The sequence below is a fragment of the Capra hircus genome, chromosome 19 (assembly GCF_001704415.2).
Source record: "Capra hircus breed San Clemente chromosome 19, ASM170441v1, whole genome shotgun sequence".
NCBI lineage: Eukaryota > Metazoa > Chordata > Mammalia > Artiodactyla > Bovidae > Capra > Capra hircus.
In genome coordinates, this window is record NC_030826.1 from 47,239,848 (window position 1) to 47,254,334 (window position 14,487).

A 14,487-nucleotide genomic window follows, 5' to 3' on the forward strand; every position below is an offset into this window, starting at 1 on the left:
TGTGTGTGTGTATGTGTGTATATATATGCCAAAATTTCTGTTCAACATGTAGGTAACTAGTGTTATCACCCTGATGTAACTGCAGCTAAGTTTATCGAAGCTTGACATTTTAGTTAGCTGGTCACCAGTAAACATATTATTTCTTGGAAATTATTTGAAATATTGAAAATAGTGAAACCAATTACTACCTTCTCAGACCTTTAAAAAGTGTAGTGTTTCAGTGTTTGGAACCTACTGAATGTGCTCATGGTTTATCTGGGGAAAAGGGCTGTATTTCTGGAATATATACAAAGGAGGAAAGGAAAGATATAAGCATCTGAATGCAGAGTGCCAAAGAAGAGCAAGAAGAGATAAGAAAGCCTTCTTCAGCGATCAATGCAAAGAAATAGAGGAAAAGAACAGAATGGGAAAGACTAGAGATCTCTTCAAGAAAATTTCATGCAAAGATGGGCTCGATAAAGGACAGAAGTGGTCTGGACCTAACAGAAGCAGAAGATATTAAGAGGTGGCAAGAATACACAGAAGAACTGTACAAAAAAGATCTTCACGACCCAGATAATCATGATGGTGTGATCACTAATCTAGAGCCAGGCATCCTGGAATGTGAAGTCAAGTGGGCCTTAGAAAGCATTGCTACGAACAAAGCTAGTGGAGGTGATGGAATTCCAGTGGAGCTGTTTCAAATCGTGAAAGATGATGCTGTGAAAGTGCTGCACTCTTTCCAATATGCCAGCAAATTTGGAAAACTGAGCAGTGCCCACAGGACTGGAAAAGGTCAGTTTTCATTCCAATCCCAAAGAAACGCAATGCCAAAGAATGGTCAAACTATCACACAATTGCACTCATCTCACATGCTAGTAAAGTAATGCTCAAAATTCTCCAAGCCAGGCTTCAGCAATACGTGAACCATGAACTCCCTGATGTTCAAGCTGGTTTTAGAACAGACAGAGGAACCAGAGGTCAAATTGCCAACATCTGCTGGATCATGGAAAAAGCAAGAGAGTTCCAGAAAAACATCTATTTCTGCTTTATTGACTATGCCAAAGCCTTTGACTGTGTGGGTCACAATAAACTGTGGAAAATTCTGAAAGAAATGGGATTACCAGACCACCTAACCTGCCTCTTGAGAAATCTGTATGTAGGTCAGGAAGCAACAGTTAGAAATGGACATGGAACAACGGACTGGTTCCAAATAGGAAAAGGGGTACGTCAAGCCTGTATATTGTCAGCCTGCTTATTTAACTTCTATGCAGAGTACATCATGAGAAATGCTGGGCTGAAAGAAGCACAAGCTGGAATCCAGATTGCCGGGAGAAATATCAATAACCTCAGATATGCAGATGACACCGCTTTTATGGCAGAAAGTGAAGAGGAACTAAAAAGCCTCTTGATGAAAGTGAAAGTGGAGAGTGAAAAAGTTGGCCTAAAGCTCAACATTCAGAAAATGAAGATCATGGCATCCGGTCCCATCACTTCATGGGAAATAGATGGGGAAACAGTGGAAGCAGTGTCAGATTGTATTTTTCTGGGCTCCAAAATGACTGCAGATGGTGACTGCAGCCATGAAATTAAAAGATGCTTACTCCTTGGAAGAAAAGTTATGACCAACCTAGATAGCATACTCAAAAGCAGAAACATTACTTTGCGGACTAAGGTCTGTCTAGTCAAGGCTATGGTTTTTCCTGTGGTCATGTATGGATGTGAGAGTTGGACTATGAAGAAGGCTGAGCACGGAAGAATTGATGCTTTTGAACTGTGGTGTTGGAGAAGACTCTTGAGAGTCCCTTGGACTGCAAGGAGACCCACCCAGTCCATTCTGAAGGAGATCAGCCCTGGGATTCCTTTGGAAGGAATGATGCTAAAGCTGAAATTCCAGTACTTTGGCCACCTCATGAGAAGAGTTGACTCATTGGAAAAAACTCTGATGCTGGGAGGGATTGGGGGCAGGAGGAGAAGGGCATGACCGAGGATGAGATGGCTGGATGGCATCACGGACTCAATGGACGTGAGTCTGAGTGAACTGCGGGAGTTGGTGATGGACAGGGAGGCCTGGCATGCTGCGATTCATGGGGTCGCAAGGAGTCGGACACGAATGAGCGACTGAACTGAACTGAAAACCACACAGATACAAGTGAATCTTAGCCAGCTCTTGATTTGGAACCTAAGGATAAAAACTTCTGCTGGTACACACCACCAAAAAAAAAAAAACAGACATGAAAGGCAAAGGGTTAAATAATAGACACTTTCCATGTGGATTAGTCCTTTGGGAAACAGAAGTTTGCACTCTCCATCTTTCAGTATACTGACCCTAGCAGCTGTATGAACTCCAAGCTTCTAGCTAAGAATACAAAGTCAGATGAATCATGACATCTTTATCCCAAACGAAACTATACTTCAGTCAGATTTTTCTGAAAGAAAAATGTTGAAATGTATTTTAAATGAGACAGTTTCTCTAAATTAGAATAAGAAACATGCATCTGTTTAAAAAGAACACCCACAGACACATAAACACATAATATAAACATACACTATATACTATCACTGAACATATTCAGAGATTATAAAATATGCTGTAGAATCCATAAAATCTCATTGGAGAAGGTGTAACATTGTTTTTGGTGGCAGAAAGGTTGTGATCCATTGGGCTGTCTATGACTGGAAGTCTGAATATATTAAGTGAATTAATTAAGAATGGAGGAGAGGGCAGCTATTCAAGAAGTCTGTGTAGTGTTTCCTTATTTAAACAGGTTCTTTCTCCTGTATTAGGGTCTACTTAAGGACTGTTTATATGTTATAATTCTTTGTTACATGAAAATGGCCAGGAAATAATTTAAGTGAGGAAAAATATAGGATAAAAAGAGTATAAAGACCTTTTTGATATCTTTGACACTGTCCAGCAATCCACGAAAAGTATATAAATTCCCTTTTGATGGAATCCTGAAGTTTTTACCATTGATAGGCCCTGGTTGTAAGTCCTGTAGCACTGATATATGAATTTCTTTAATTCATTCAAATAAGAGTTGTTAAAGTAAATATATTGGAATCTATGTGAAAGAAAGTTATATTTTGGTTTCAGTTATTTAATTTCATGATAGAGGTCCTTCCCTGGTGGTCCAGTGGCTAAGACTCTGAGCTCCCAATGCAGGGGACCTTGCTTTGATTCCTGGTCAGGGAAACTAGAGCCCACATGCCTCAACTAAGAGTTTGCATGCCACTACTGGAGAGACCACGTGCAGCAACTAATGATCCTGCATGCTGAAACTTAAGACCCAGTGCAGCCAAATAAATTGTTTTAATTAAAAATAAATAAATAAATTTCATGATGGAGATGAAAGGATCATCATAACCTTTTAAAAATAATGTTACTAATATTTTTGTTATCTAGTCTTGCATTTGGGTAATTATAAACAGATTAATCTCTCAGTTTTCATTTTACTGTTTTTCAGCTACCTTGACAAGCTATTCTGAAAACATGGAACGCACAAAGTATGTTGGGGAAAGCAGTAAAGAATTAGGATCTGGAGGAAACCTAAAGCCTTGGCAGTCTCAAAAATCCAGCATGGATTCTTGTTTGTATCGAGTAGATGAAAACATGACGGCATCCACCTACAGCCTGAATAAGATACCAGAGAGGAATTTGGAAACCGTTTTATCACAATCAGTACAGTCTATTCCTCTTTATCTTATGCCACGGCCAAACTCAGTAGCAGGTAAGTTTTATTTTTTTAAAATCACCATTTTACTGGCATATGTACTGAAATGAAGATTAATTCTGCTCTTACAATATTTAAAATTTCCATTTATTTTTTTCAGTTAAGCTATTATTTTGTGTTTGGGTAATATACTTGTGTATATCTTTTTGAACCTGGGAAAAGGTTCATGTTTCTTAAGTGACATTTTAATTCTGCTTCCAAAATACAGTTATAAAATAAAAACATGCATAAAATCAAAAAGGGGCTTCCCGAGTGGTGCTAGTGGTAAAGAACCCACTTGCCAATGCAGGAGACGTAAGAGACTCAGATTCGATCCCTGGGGCTGGAAGATCCCCTGGAGAAGGGCATGGCAACCCACTCCAGTATTCTTGTCTGGAGAATCCCATGGACAGAGGAGCCCAGAGGGCTTCTCTCCAGAGGGTTGCAGAGTTGGACATAACTGAAGTGACTAAGCACTCAAAATCTAAAGGTGAGGTGAAGGTGAAGTCGCTCAGTCGTGTCCGACTCTTTGCGACCCCGTGGACTGTAACCTACCAGGCTTCTCCGTCCATGGGATTCTCCAGGCAAGAATACTGGAGTGGATTGCCATTTCCTTCTCCAGAGGATCTTCCCGACCCAGGGATCGAACCCAGGTCTCCTGCATTGGAGGCAGACGCTTTAACCTCTGAGCCACCAGGGAAGCCAAGAACCTATACAGTATATTGCCAGTCTCTTCAGTCTTTTCTAACATCAGAAGTCTTTTAAAGGATTTAAATTTGAGATTTTAGGTTTTAAAAACTTTGGTTTTAAAAATATAATGCGGGAATTCCCTGGGGTCTAGTGGTTAGAATTTCACACTTTCACTGCCAAAGGCTCAAGTGTGATCCCTGGTCAGGGAACTAAGATTCCACAAGCTGTGCAGTGCAGCAAAAAAAATAAAAAACGTTATTAAATTGAAGCATATTTCAGTATAATTTACATTATCAGAAATCATCACCTACAGTTTGAGAGTGTGGCAGGCAGGCAGCAAGAATTAACTTCCCCATTCAAATAGCTAGGTATTTTCACAGTACTCTGGCTATATTATCAAAGTAGAATCACCAGGTACCTACATTGCCTGAGAATAACTCAGACACCACTAGCAGTCTGAGTCATAAGGGGGTGATACAGAAAATAAGTGGCTGGAATATGAAGCCATTTTTCTTTAGCAGCTGTTCAGAACTACGTCAAGGGATCATTTTAACTGCGCTAAGTTGCTATCTAATAACTGAGACCAAGACTTTTGCAGAACAGTCGGGCACTCTGACATTATCAAAATGAACCATCATATCCGGACCTGGTCCAGGCTACAAAGTCAAAGTTACATTTGTCTCTCTCACTTACCTGATGAGTGCCTAGATAGGTTTATCTCACTGACACAAGATAATAAAATACTTACTGTAGGCAAGAGCTCCTAGTTTCCAGATGAAATTGTTTGTTATGCAGATGATAATGCGATGCTTCTTGACTTCCCCATCTCCCTTCTGAACCTTTTCTAAGCCACTACTCTTTGTTCCATCCTCTGGGAGACCATCAGCATCTGTCATCAGATGTGATTATGAGGAGAATGGCTCATCCAGAACATCAGTGGAAGATGTTAATATTCATTTCTCAAAGAGTATTCACTTTTATATAATGACAAAATTTTCTCTCCTAGGTTCTTTTAAATACGATGATCCCCAACCATGATATCATTTTAGAATCCTAGAATGCTATAACTTATGAGAAATTGCTAGGTAAATTCAGTCTATCTGAAAGAGAAGCATTTAGATCCTTACTTACATAAAAATGGAAACTAAAGCTACCAGCCTTCATGGTGCATCCCAATTTACTTCTTAACTAAGCTGCAGTGACTCCTGAGAGAATTCTGGCTCTGTTGAGAAGGGCCCTGAGCACTTCTTAGGAAAGAGAAGTATAAGCTTCTTTTGTTCTCTTTTGAGTTTACTGAAGAGACTGTAAATTATTTCCCTTCTTGAGCATACATGTCTGTCAAGATTCATTAATTTGTTGTTATTGTTGTTTAGTCGCTAAGTCATGTCTGACCCTTTTGTGACCCCGTGGACTGTAGCCTACCAGGCTCCTCTGTCCATGGGATTTCCAGGAAAGCAATACTGGAGTGGGTTGCTATTCCCTTTTCCAGGGGATCTTCCTGACCCAGGGATCAAACCCACGTCTCCTGCAGAGGCAGGCAGATTCTATACCACTGAGCCACCAGGGAAACCCAATACTAACTTCAGGTTTTAAAAAAGTTGCCCACATGTCCATCAACAGATTGGATGGATGGTGTACAACAAAGAAAAATAATGTACTACCACTGCAGACAACATCATGGAGAGTGCATACTATATGAAGTATATATATTTATATAAAGTTCAGAAAAACAGCCAAAGCTATGGCACTTCTATGGTGAAAAACTAAAGTAGTGGTTACCTTTGGTGGGAATATCAATTAAGGAAGCCTTCTCAATATTGATCTGAATGGGGGTTGCCTTGGTGTATACACAGATAAAAATTTATTGAGCTAAACATGTAAGATTTATGTACTTTATGTATGTAAACTATACTTCAACCAAAAAAATATATAAAGTGTATGGTTAGATTCTTGTCTTTCTAAAAGGGTTTTCCCTTGTCTTTGATTTAGAAATAGCAGTCCTAGGTGACATAACTAGATCTTAAAAAAATACCTAATTTTTAGTGCTGATTAAAAATGTTCAGATAATTTCAACAACTGGATGATTTACTTAAAGCTGTCAGAAGTTTGTTTCTTTTTATTGCAAATAGTATTCCATTGTATACCTATAGCTCCTTTTATCTGTCCAGCCCCAGTTAATGGACATTGAGGGGTTTGTTTGTTTGTTTTCATTTTTTAGCTATTCTGAATACTGCTGCTATGAACATTCTTGTGCAAGTCTTTGAGTAGATACATGTTTTCATCTCTCTTGAATAGATATCTAGGATTGGAATTGCTAGATCATAGGGTAAATTTATGTTTAACTTTTAAAGAAGCTGCCAAAGTGTTTTCCAGAGTGTCTGCACCTCCCACAGTGTCTGAGGGTTCCTGTTTCTGTGCCTCCTCTCTGCCCTTTGTTATTGTCTTACCTCTTATTATGGTTTTTCTAGCAGATGTGAAATGCTGTCTTGTTGTGGTTTTAATTTGCATTTTCCTAGTGACTAATGATGGTAAGCTTATTTTGTGTGCTTTTTAACTATTCATCTATCTTCTTTGGTAAAATATCTATTTTTTAATGGGTCCTCTGTCTCCCTATTATTGAGTTGTAAGAATTTGTTGTATATTCCGTATACAGATTTTTATCAGAGATATGTTTGCAAAATATTTTCACCCAGTCTGTTGCTTATCATTTTGTTTTCTTATTGGTATATTTTGAAACATAAAACTTTTTAAATTTTTTATTCCTTTTTTGAAGTATAGTTGATTTACAGTGTTTCTGATGTAAAGCAAGAGTATTTCAGTTATACATATATATTTGTATACATTCTTTTTCAGATTCTTTTCCATCATAGGTTATTACAAGATACTTAATATAGTCCCCTGTGCTATACAGTGGGTCCTTATTGGTTATCTATTTTTTATATAACAGTGTGCATCTGTTTATCCCAAGTTTCAAATTTTTCCCTCCCCCCTTTTCCCATTGGTAACCATAAGTTTGTTTTTATATCTGTAAGCCTACTTCTGTCTTGCAAATAAGTTCATTTGTATCACTTTTTAGGTTCCACATGTAAGTGGTAGCATATGGTATTTGTCTTTCTCTGACTTCACTTAATATGATCATCTCTAGGTCCTTTCATGTTACTGCAATGGCATTATTTCATTCTTTTTTATACCTGAGTAATAGTTCATTGTGTGTGTATACCGCATCTTTTTTACCCTTTTATCTGAAACACAAAAATTTTGATGACATCAGTTTATCTGAGTTTCCTTTTTTGGTGCCTTTTTTTAATCACTTTAATAGAAAGGAAACTGTTTATATCAGGTATCATAACAGTGATTTTTTTTGTTATTGGGGTTTATTTTAATTTGGATATTGAAAATTATTTACTTACACACTTAAATGCTCTCTCCTATCTTCGTTTCCTTCTCCCCTTCCCATATTAAAACATAAATAAAAGGGATAATATTAGTCTAAATTGTTATTCCTATAAACCTTAATTATTACGTTTTCATCTATCACAATGGTCATCTCGTAACACTGGCTTTTCTGGCTAGCAGAGATTTTCCGGTTCTTAAGCAATACTAATCGTGCTTCTTCAATAGCTCTGGCCTGGGATTAGGATTAGAATAGAGTTTATACTGTCAGAGTAACATTTACTGTGTTGAACAAGATACTTCATTAGAGAATTATTTCTTGTCAGTATTGAATGTAAAATACAAACTGACCACTAGTAACCTACAAGGCAAATCATAGGTCAGAAGTAGTTTGTATTGGGTTGTTTTCACTATCTGGAAACCATGGTTTCACATCCTCACATGGAGGGAGGAAGGTAAACCAGATTTCTCAGTGATTTTCAAATCTTAATAGGTTATGCATTGAAAGTGTTTCCAGAATGTAGAAAGACAGAATTACTTTCACCTGCTAACTATGTGATGTGTGTAAATATTTGATGAGATCACAGTTTCCAGTAGTCTATGTGATTAGATTTCTAAATCAGTTTTTGAAGTAAATTTTCTTAGCTCAGGAGGGTCCTCTCTTCTCATTTTAGTTCTAGATATACAGGTTTTGGACTTCCCCGGTGGCCCAGTGGGTAAAGAATCTTGCTGCAGTGCAGGAGACGCAGGTTCAGTCCCTGGGTCAGGAGATACCCTGGAGGAGGAAATGACAACCCACTCTAGTATTCTTGCCTGAAAAGTCGCATGGAGAGAGGAGCCTGGCGGGCTATAGTCCATAAGGGTCACACAGAGTCAGACATGACTGAGCAACTAAGCATACAGAACAAATACATGTTTTCCTTTACTTTCTGACATGTACATAGAAGTGGTTCCCCAAAGTGGTGGAAGATCAAATGCTCAAATCTCCTTGGTGAACAGGAATAATTGAGGATTTCAAATATGAGATGACCTTGAAATAGGGGGAAATGTTAGTATATTATACTTACTAAATTGTTCTAAGCATATGAATGAGTTGGGGGTGATGAATGCCAGTAATAAAATACTTTTTTTCAAACCCAACTTTTAAATTTCCCTTCTTTACCATCTGAGCCAACAGGGAAACCTTGCTACTATTGCAGAATGTTTCTTAGCTGCCAAGTAAAACTATGTTGCACTGATTCATATATATTTTGTTTTTGTTTTTTTTGTTTTGTTTTGTTTTGTTTTATTTTTTAAATTTTAAAATCTTTGGCTCAGATGGTAAAGAATCTGCCTGCAATGCGAGAAACCCAGGTTCGATCCCTGGGTCAGGAAGATCCTCTGGAGAAGGGAATGGCAACCCACAATTTGTGATCCAAATGTGTACGAATCAGTGCAGTATTCACCAGAGTTTTGCTTGACAGCTGAGAAACATTCTGTAATATTAAAATACCAACATCACACTTAAACTTGCATACCTATTTAAAACTATTATCTATGTACCTATCTATGTCAAAATCTGATATGCATTGAAGTACAGTACTCTTTACTTTGTCAACTAGGTGGTCACTAAACATGATAATGGTGAAGAGTTTTATCTTGTATTTAATTAATCAAATTTTTAAATGTTAGCTTATATAATTTTAGATTCAGTTTTTTTATTTTTTATAATTTTAACTTGAAGTCTATATTTTAATTTTATAAGATAATATTGTGTATTTTAGGGAAGAGTCCCATGAAAAATAATTTTAATATTTTACATCCTATTCAGTTTATATTTCTGAAGCTGCTGCTACTGCTAAGTCACTTCAGTCGTGTCCGACTCTGTGTGATCCCATAGACGGCAGCCCACCAGGCTCCTCTGTCCCTGGGATTCTCCAGGCAAGAACACTGGAGTGGGTTGCCATTTCCTTTTCCTTTCTGAAGCAAATGCATTCAAATAATATATATTTTGAAAATAATTACACTTTAATTAATATTCTGATGAAGATATATTCAAATTATGTGCACTGTAAAATTAATTACAATGGAACATAAATCAGAAAAAAAATGTTGATTATAGTTAAGTAATTAGTGGTTGTGTTGAAGACAAAAATAAATTTGATACAATAAATAGACAATAATTTACAAAAAAAATAAATAAAAAATAAATAAATAAATTTCCCTTCTTTTTTAAACTTTATCTCAGTATGACTGATTTAATTATTTATTTCAGAGGTTAATTAATGATGAATAATGATATGAAAATACCATTTACATCACTTTAAAAAAACCTAGGGGATTAATTGTTTGATCAGTCCTTGCTGTGTTACAGACTTCTCCTCGCCTCAGGAAGCGAAACATCCTCTTTAGCCTGAGCTTTATGGCATCTCTATAGGACCACATCTGTCAGAACCAGGAAATTGTCAAGGAATTATTTGAGGCTAATGCAGGATTGAACTCTAAAGAATAAAACTGTTATTCATAAGATTCTTGAATTTGAAAGGAGTTGGAAAGGATTTATGGCTTTTATAACACTTTTATTTGCAGGGAATAGAGTCAGCATGTATAAAATGCTTGTGGTGGGACTTTCCTGGAGTCGGATGGTTACGACTCCGTGCTTCAATGCAGGGGACACGGGTTTAATCCCTGGGAGGAAAACTAAGATCCCACATTTTTTTAAGTAAAAAATATTTTAAAAACAAAAGCCATAGCCACTCACAGTTTTAAAAAGAAAAAGACAGATAAACCACTTGAAGAATGTCCTTGATGACACAATAAAAAATTTTTTTAATGTTTATGGTGATTTTTTAAAAAAATATTTTTGGAGATTTTCAAATCATTACAAAATAAATTGAAGAAATATAGGTAATAAAATTTTTTGAGTAATCATGTCATTTTTATTAATTACTAAAATAGGTCTGATTAAATAAATATATTGCTCAATTAGATTTAGCTATGTACTTTTAGAAACATAAAGATTCTTAAACAATTGAAGTCTAAAGTTAATGTACCAATTAAAAGTTTCATATGCCACATATGAAGATAGTACTATTTAGTGAAAACAAAAACTTTTAACTTGAATAATGAAGTGATAAAAGGTGAGTTTTGACAGTCTAGCATTAAGGCTTGGGTTTTCCCTGGAACAACTCAGTTTTCTAAATATAAATTTAGATATTTATGCTACTTTAAATTAAAATTCTAAAATAGGAAAAAATAAAAACTATCTTTTATTGTTTTCAAAATGTAAATCGCTATTAACATTTATTTTTAAACTTGTTGTGTTGGAAGGAGGTAAAGAACTCTTGTGGATTTGTGGTTGCATGGCAGAAATTATCAGAGTAGGCTGTCTGTGGTCATCCTTGATGTCTTAAAATGAGATTGGCATTGAATTGGAGGGATATGGGAAGCAGGAAATGTTCACTTAAAACAGCTGTCCTCAGTGCTTTGTGTGAAAATAAAAGAGTACCATGGAAACATCCAACAACAGAAGTCAGTTAAAATATAAACTCTCACCATCAACTTCTTGATGTTTGGAGCTGTACATTTTCCTAAGGAAAGGATCTTAAAAATCAGGTAAATGCAAAATGGGAATCTGGGGAATTTAAATGAATCCAGTCAGAAACTGGTGGCTCAGATGGTAGAGAATCCGCCTGCAACACAGGAGACCAGGGTTCAATCCCTGAGTCGGGAAGACCCCCAGAGAAAAGAATGGTTACCCGTTCCAGTATTCATGCCTGGAGAATTCCATGGAGAGAGGAGTCTGGCAGGCTGCAGTTCATGGGGTTGCAGGGTTGGACACAACTGAGTCACTAACACTTTCGTTTTCAATCAGAAACTGTAATAAAGATTTTTACCCAAAAAAAAGAAAGGAAAAAAAATCAGAAACAGGCTTTTCCACAGTCAGAATGTTGGCTTTATGAATCAGTAGTGTTGGGACAGCAGAGTGGCTTCTTGCCCAGGCTGTAGCAAACATACAGTATCATTCCAGGCCCCCCACTCAGGTCAGCCAGAACAGCAGGTACGTTATGAAAATCCGTTTGTGTGAGTGGCAACTGATATAAGAAGAAACGCTTTAAACTGATTCCAAACCCTATAACAGAGAGTAGCCTCTGGAATGTCTTGTACCAAATGTTGTCTGCTGGATTTTTTTCCTGCCCATTTGTGTATTAAATTCAAGAAGTATGTCAGTTAATTGTTCTGTCAGTGAGTCAGCTGTTCCAATCTGATGAAATCCTAGGAAAATATATGCTCCCTTTTCCACTTCCCTCTTCCTTCTCTGAAAACAAGGCCTTCCTTTTAGTGACATAGATTTTATGGGCTTACTTTCTAAAAGCATTTTCTCTTTACATAAAATTTTTTATTGTTGATTTGTTTTTCTTCTTTTGTCAGTTCACTTCAGCTAATCTAATTATCTTCTTTTTTAAAGCATCGACATATATACACTACCATGTGTAATATAGATAGCTAATGGGAAGCTGCTGTATGACACAGGGAGCTTAGCTCCGTGCCCTCTGACAACCTGGAGGGATGGGGTGGTGGGAGGAGGGGGTTTGAGGGAGGCTCAAGAGGGAGGGAACATGTATACTTATAGCTAATTCACAGTTATACAGCAGAAACCAGCACAATATTGTAAAGCAATTATCCCTCCAGTTAAAAACCAAAAAAACTAATTATATTTGTATCTGTATTTGTTCATTACATATTATAGTACTAATTTAATTTGACAAAATTATCTTGAAAGAAATCACCAGGACGATTTCACAGTAAAAGTGGCACTATGAAGTGGGCATATGTATGTCCCCATAAATTTATCACCAGTGTTCATGTAGAATGATGGTGTGCAAGGTACTGTTGCTGCCAACCTCCTTCATCCTTAGCTTTCAGATAACCCAGGGAGACAAAGCCGAATCTGTTATTCATTGATTGTTTAAATATAGCCAAAATGCAAATATGTCTGTTAAACACAATCATTTAGTCAGTAGACTAGCGCTTATATATGCCAGGCACTCTTCAAAGCACTTGAGAATTATCAGTAAACAAAACAAAGATTCTCACCTTCATGGAACTTGCATTCTCACCAGGGAAAGTAAAATAAACATAAATAAGTAATTTATATAGTACAATCGAAAGTGATACATGTTCTAGAAAAAAGGAAAAGGTCAGCAGTACCTGAAGGAAGATAGTATGAATGTCATTGGAGCCAACCAAGCATGTTAGCATAGTGATGTCTGCTCAACATTAAGCAGAGCAGTGAAGGAGGCGAGGACAGAGCCAGACAGGTCTCTAAATCTGAGTAGGACTAGCCTGGAATTTAGTTCTGTATGGAGCATTATTGCAGGGCTCTGAATTTAGAAATGGAGTTAGCAACGATGAATCAGACATTGCCTTCTTATCCTCAGGAACTCACTATAATCTAGTAAGAGAAGACAGACATGTAAACAATAAGCTGAATAACACAAGTTCTAATTAGCCATATATGTGTGTGATTGCTGAAAGGGAGAAGCAGTTAATTCTGACTAAGGCAGCTATCAAGAAAGCAGAAAAAGGGTAGCCTGAGCAAGTTCTGACAATAAGTGAGATATTTGACAATGTATGACAGACTTTTTCTCAGAAAGTGGCTTGCAAATGGAAAAGATTAATGTGACTGTGCCGAAGAGTATAGCTCTGTACAGTTAGTGAAACAAGGGCCACAGCGCACAGTCTCCTGGCTGATCTTCCCAGTATTTGTCTCACATGCCTCTAAATACTGTATTTGAAGGACAAGAATTTTGAAGATGATTTAGCAAAAAGAAACAAAGTAAGACTAAGGAGAATAGTAAGGAAAAAAGACAGTAAAGAAATTATTTTGGATTATTTGATCAAACAGTGATAGATTCAGAGGCCAGCCAAAAAAAAAAAAAAGATATTAATTGCTAAAATAAGAAAAGCATTGAATGTTTTAATAGACTTCAGTCAGTTTACTTCAGTCGCTCAATTGTGTCCGATTCTTTGCAACCCTATGGACTGCAGCATGCCAGGCCTCCCTGTCTGTCACCAACTCCAAGTTTATTCACACTCATGTCCATTGAGTCGGTGATGCCATCCAACCATCTCATCCTCTGTTGTCCCCATCTCCTCCTCCCTTCAATCTTTCCCAGCATCAGGGTCTTTTCAAGTGAGTTAGCTGTTCAGATCAGATCATCTTTTCTTGTTGCTTGTGTTTCAGCTTGTTATTGGAGTTTCAGCTTCAACATCAGTCCTTCCAGTGAATATTTAAGAACTGATTTCCTTAATAGACTTTGGTAACCATAACTCAGTTGCAGTCCAGATTAAAACAATAGTTTCCCATTGGTTTCAAGATCTCAGCCCTGGATCAGGACTTCAGAGCTATTGTGCTTAATATTGAATATCTCTGCTTTTCCTTAGTTCAATTTGCCTGTGAGTATTTGGACTTGTAAAGGAATGAACTGTTATTCAGTTCAGTGATTACAGTATTTTTTCTTTTTCTTCTAATGTCTTCTGTCTGAATTGAGAAATGTGCTCAATGTGTTTTACTGCATTTTTTGTTTTGTGAAAAAAAAAAAAGCAATAGAACAACTGATATTTATTTTCTAGGAATTACTGAGGTAAAGCTTAGTTTAATAAAACTTGTTAAGTTCACACTAAACATTTATATTTTACAAAAGCTGCCAATAACTCATCAGTGAATTTA

The 14,487-nt window shown here is 36.8% G+C and overlaps 1 protein-coding gene across 4 annotated transcripts in view; it reads left to right on the plus strand.

Moving 5' to 3' along the window:
• TANC2 (tetratricopeptide repeat, ankyrin repeat and coiled-coil containing 2) overlaps positions 1-14,487 on the plus strand; it is a 368,300-nt gene that overhangs the window by 235,683 nt on the left and 118,130 nt on the right. For all 4 annotated transcript variants that reach the window (XM_018065318.1, XM_018065319.1, XM_018065320.1 and 1 more), the window contains one exon: positions 3,447-3,710. In XM_018065318.1, coding sequence (XP_017920807.1) covers positions 3,447-3,710 — 264 coding nt within the window. The remainder of the gene's footprint in view (positions 1-3,446; positions 3,711-14,487) is intronic.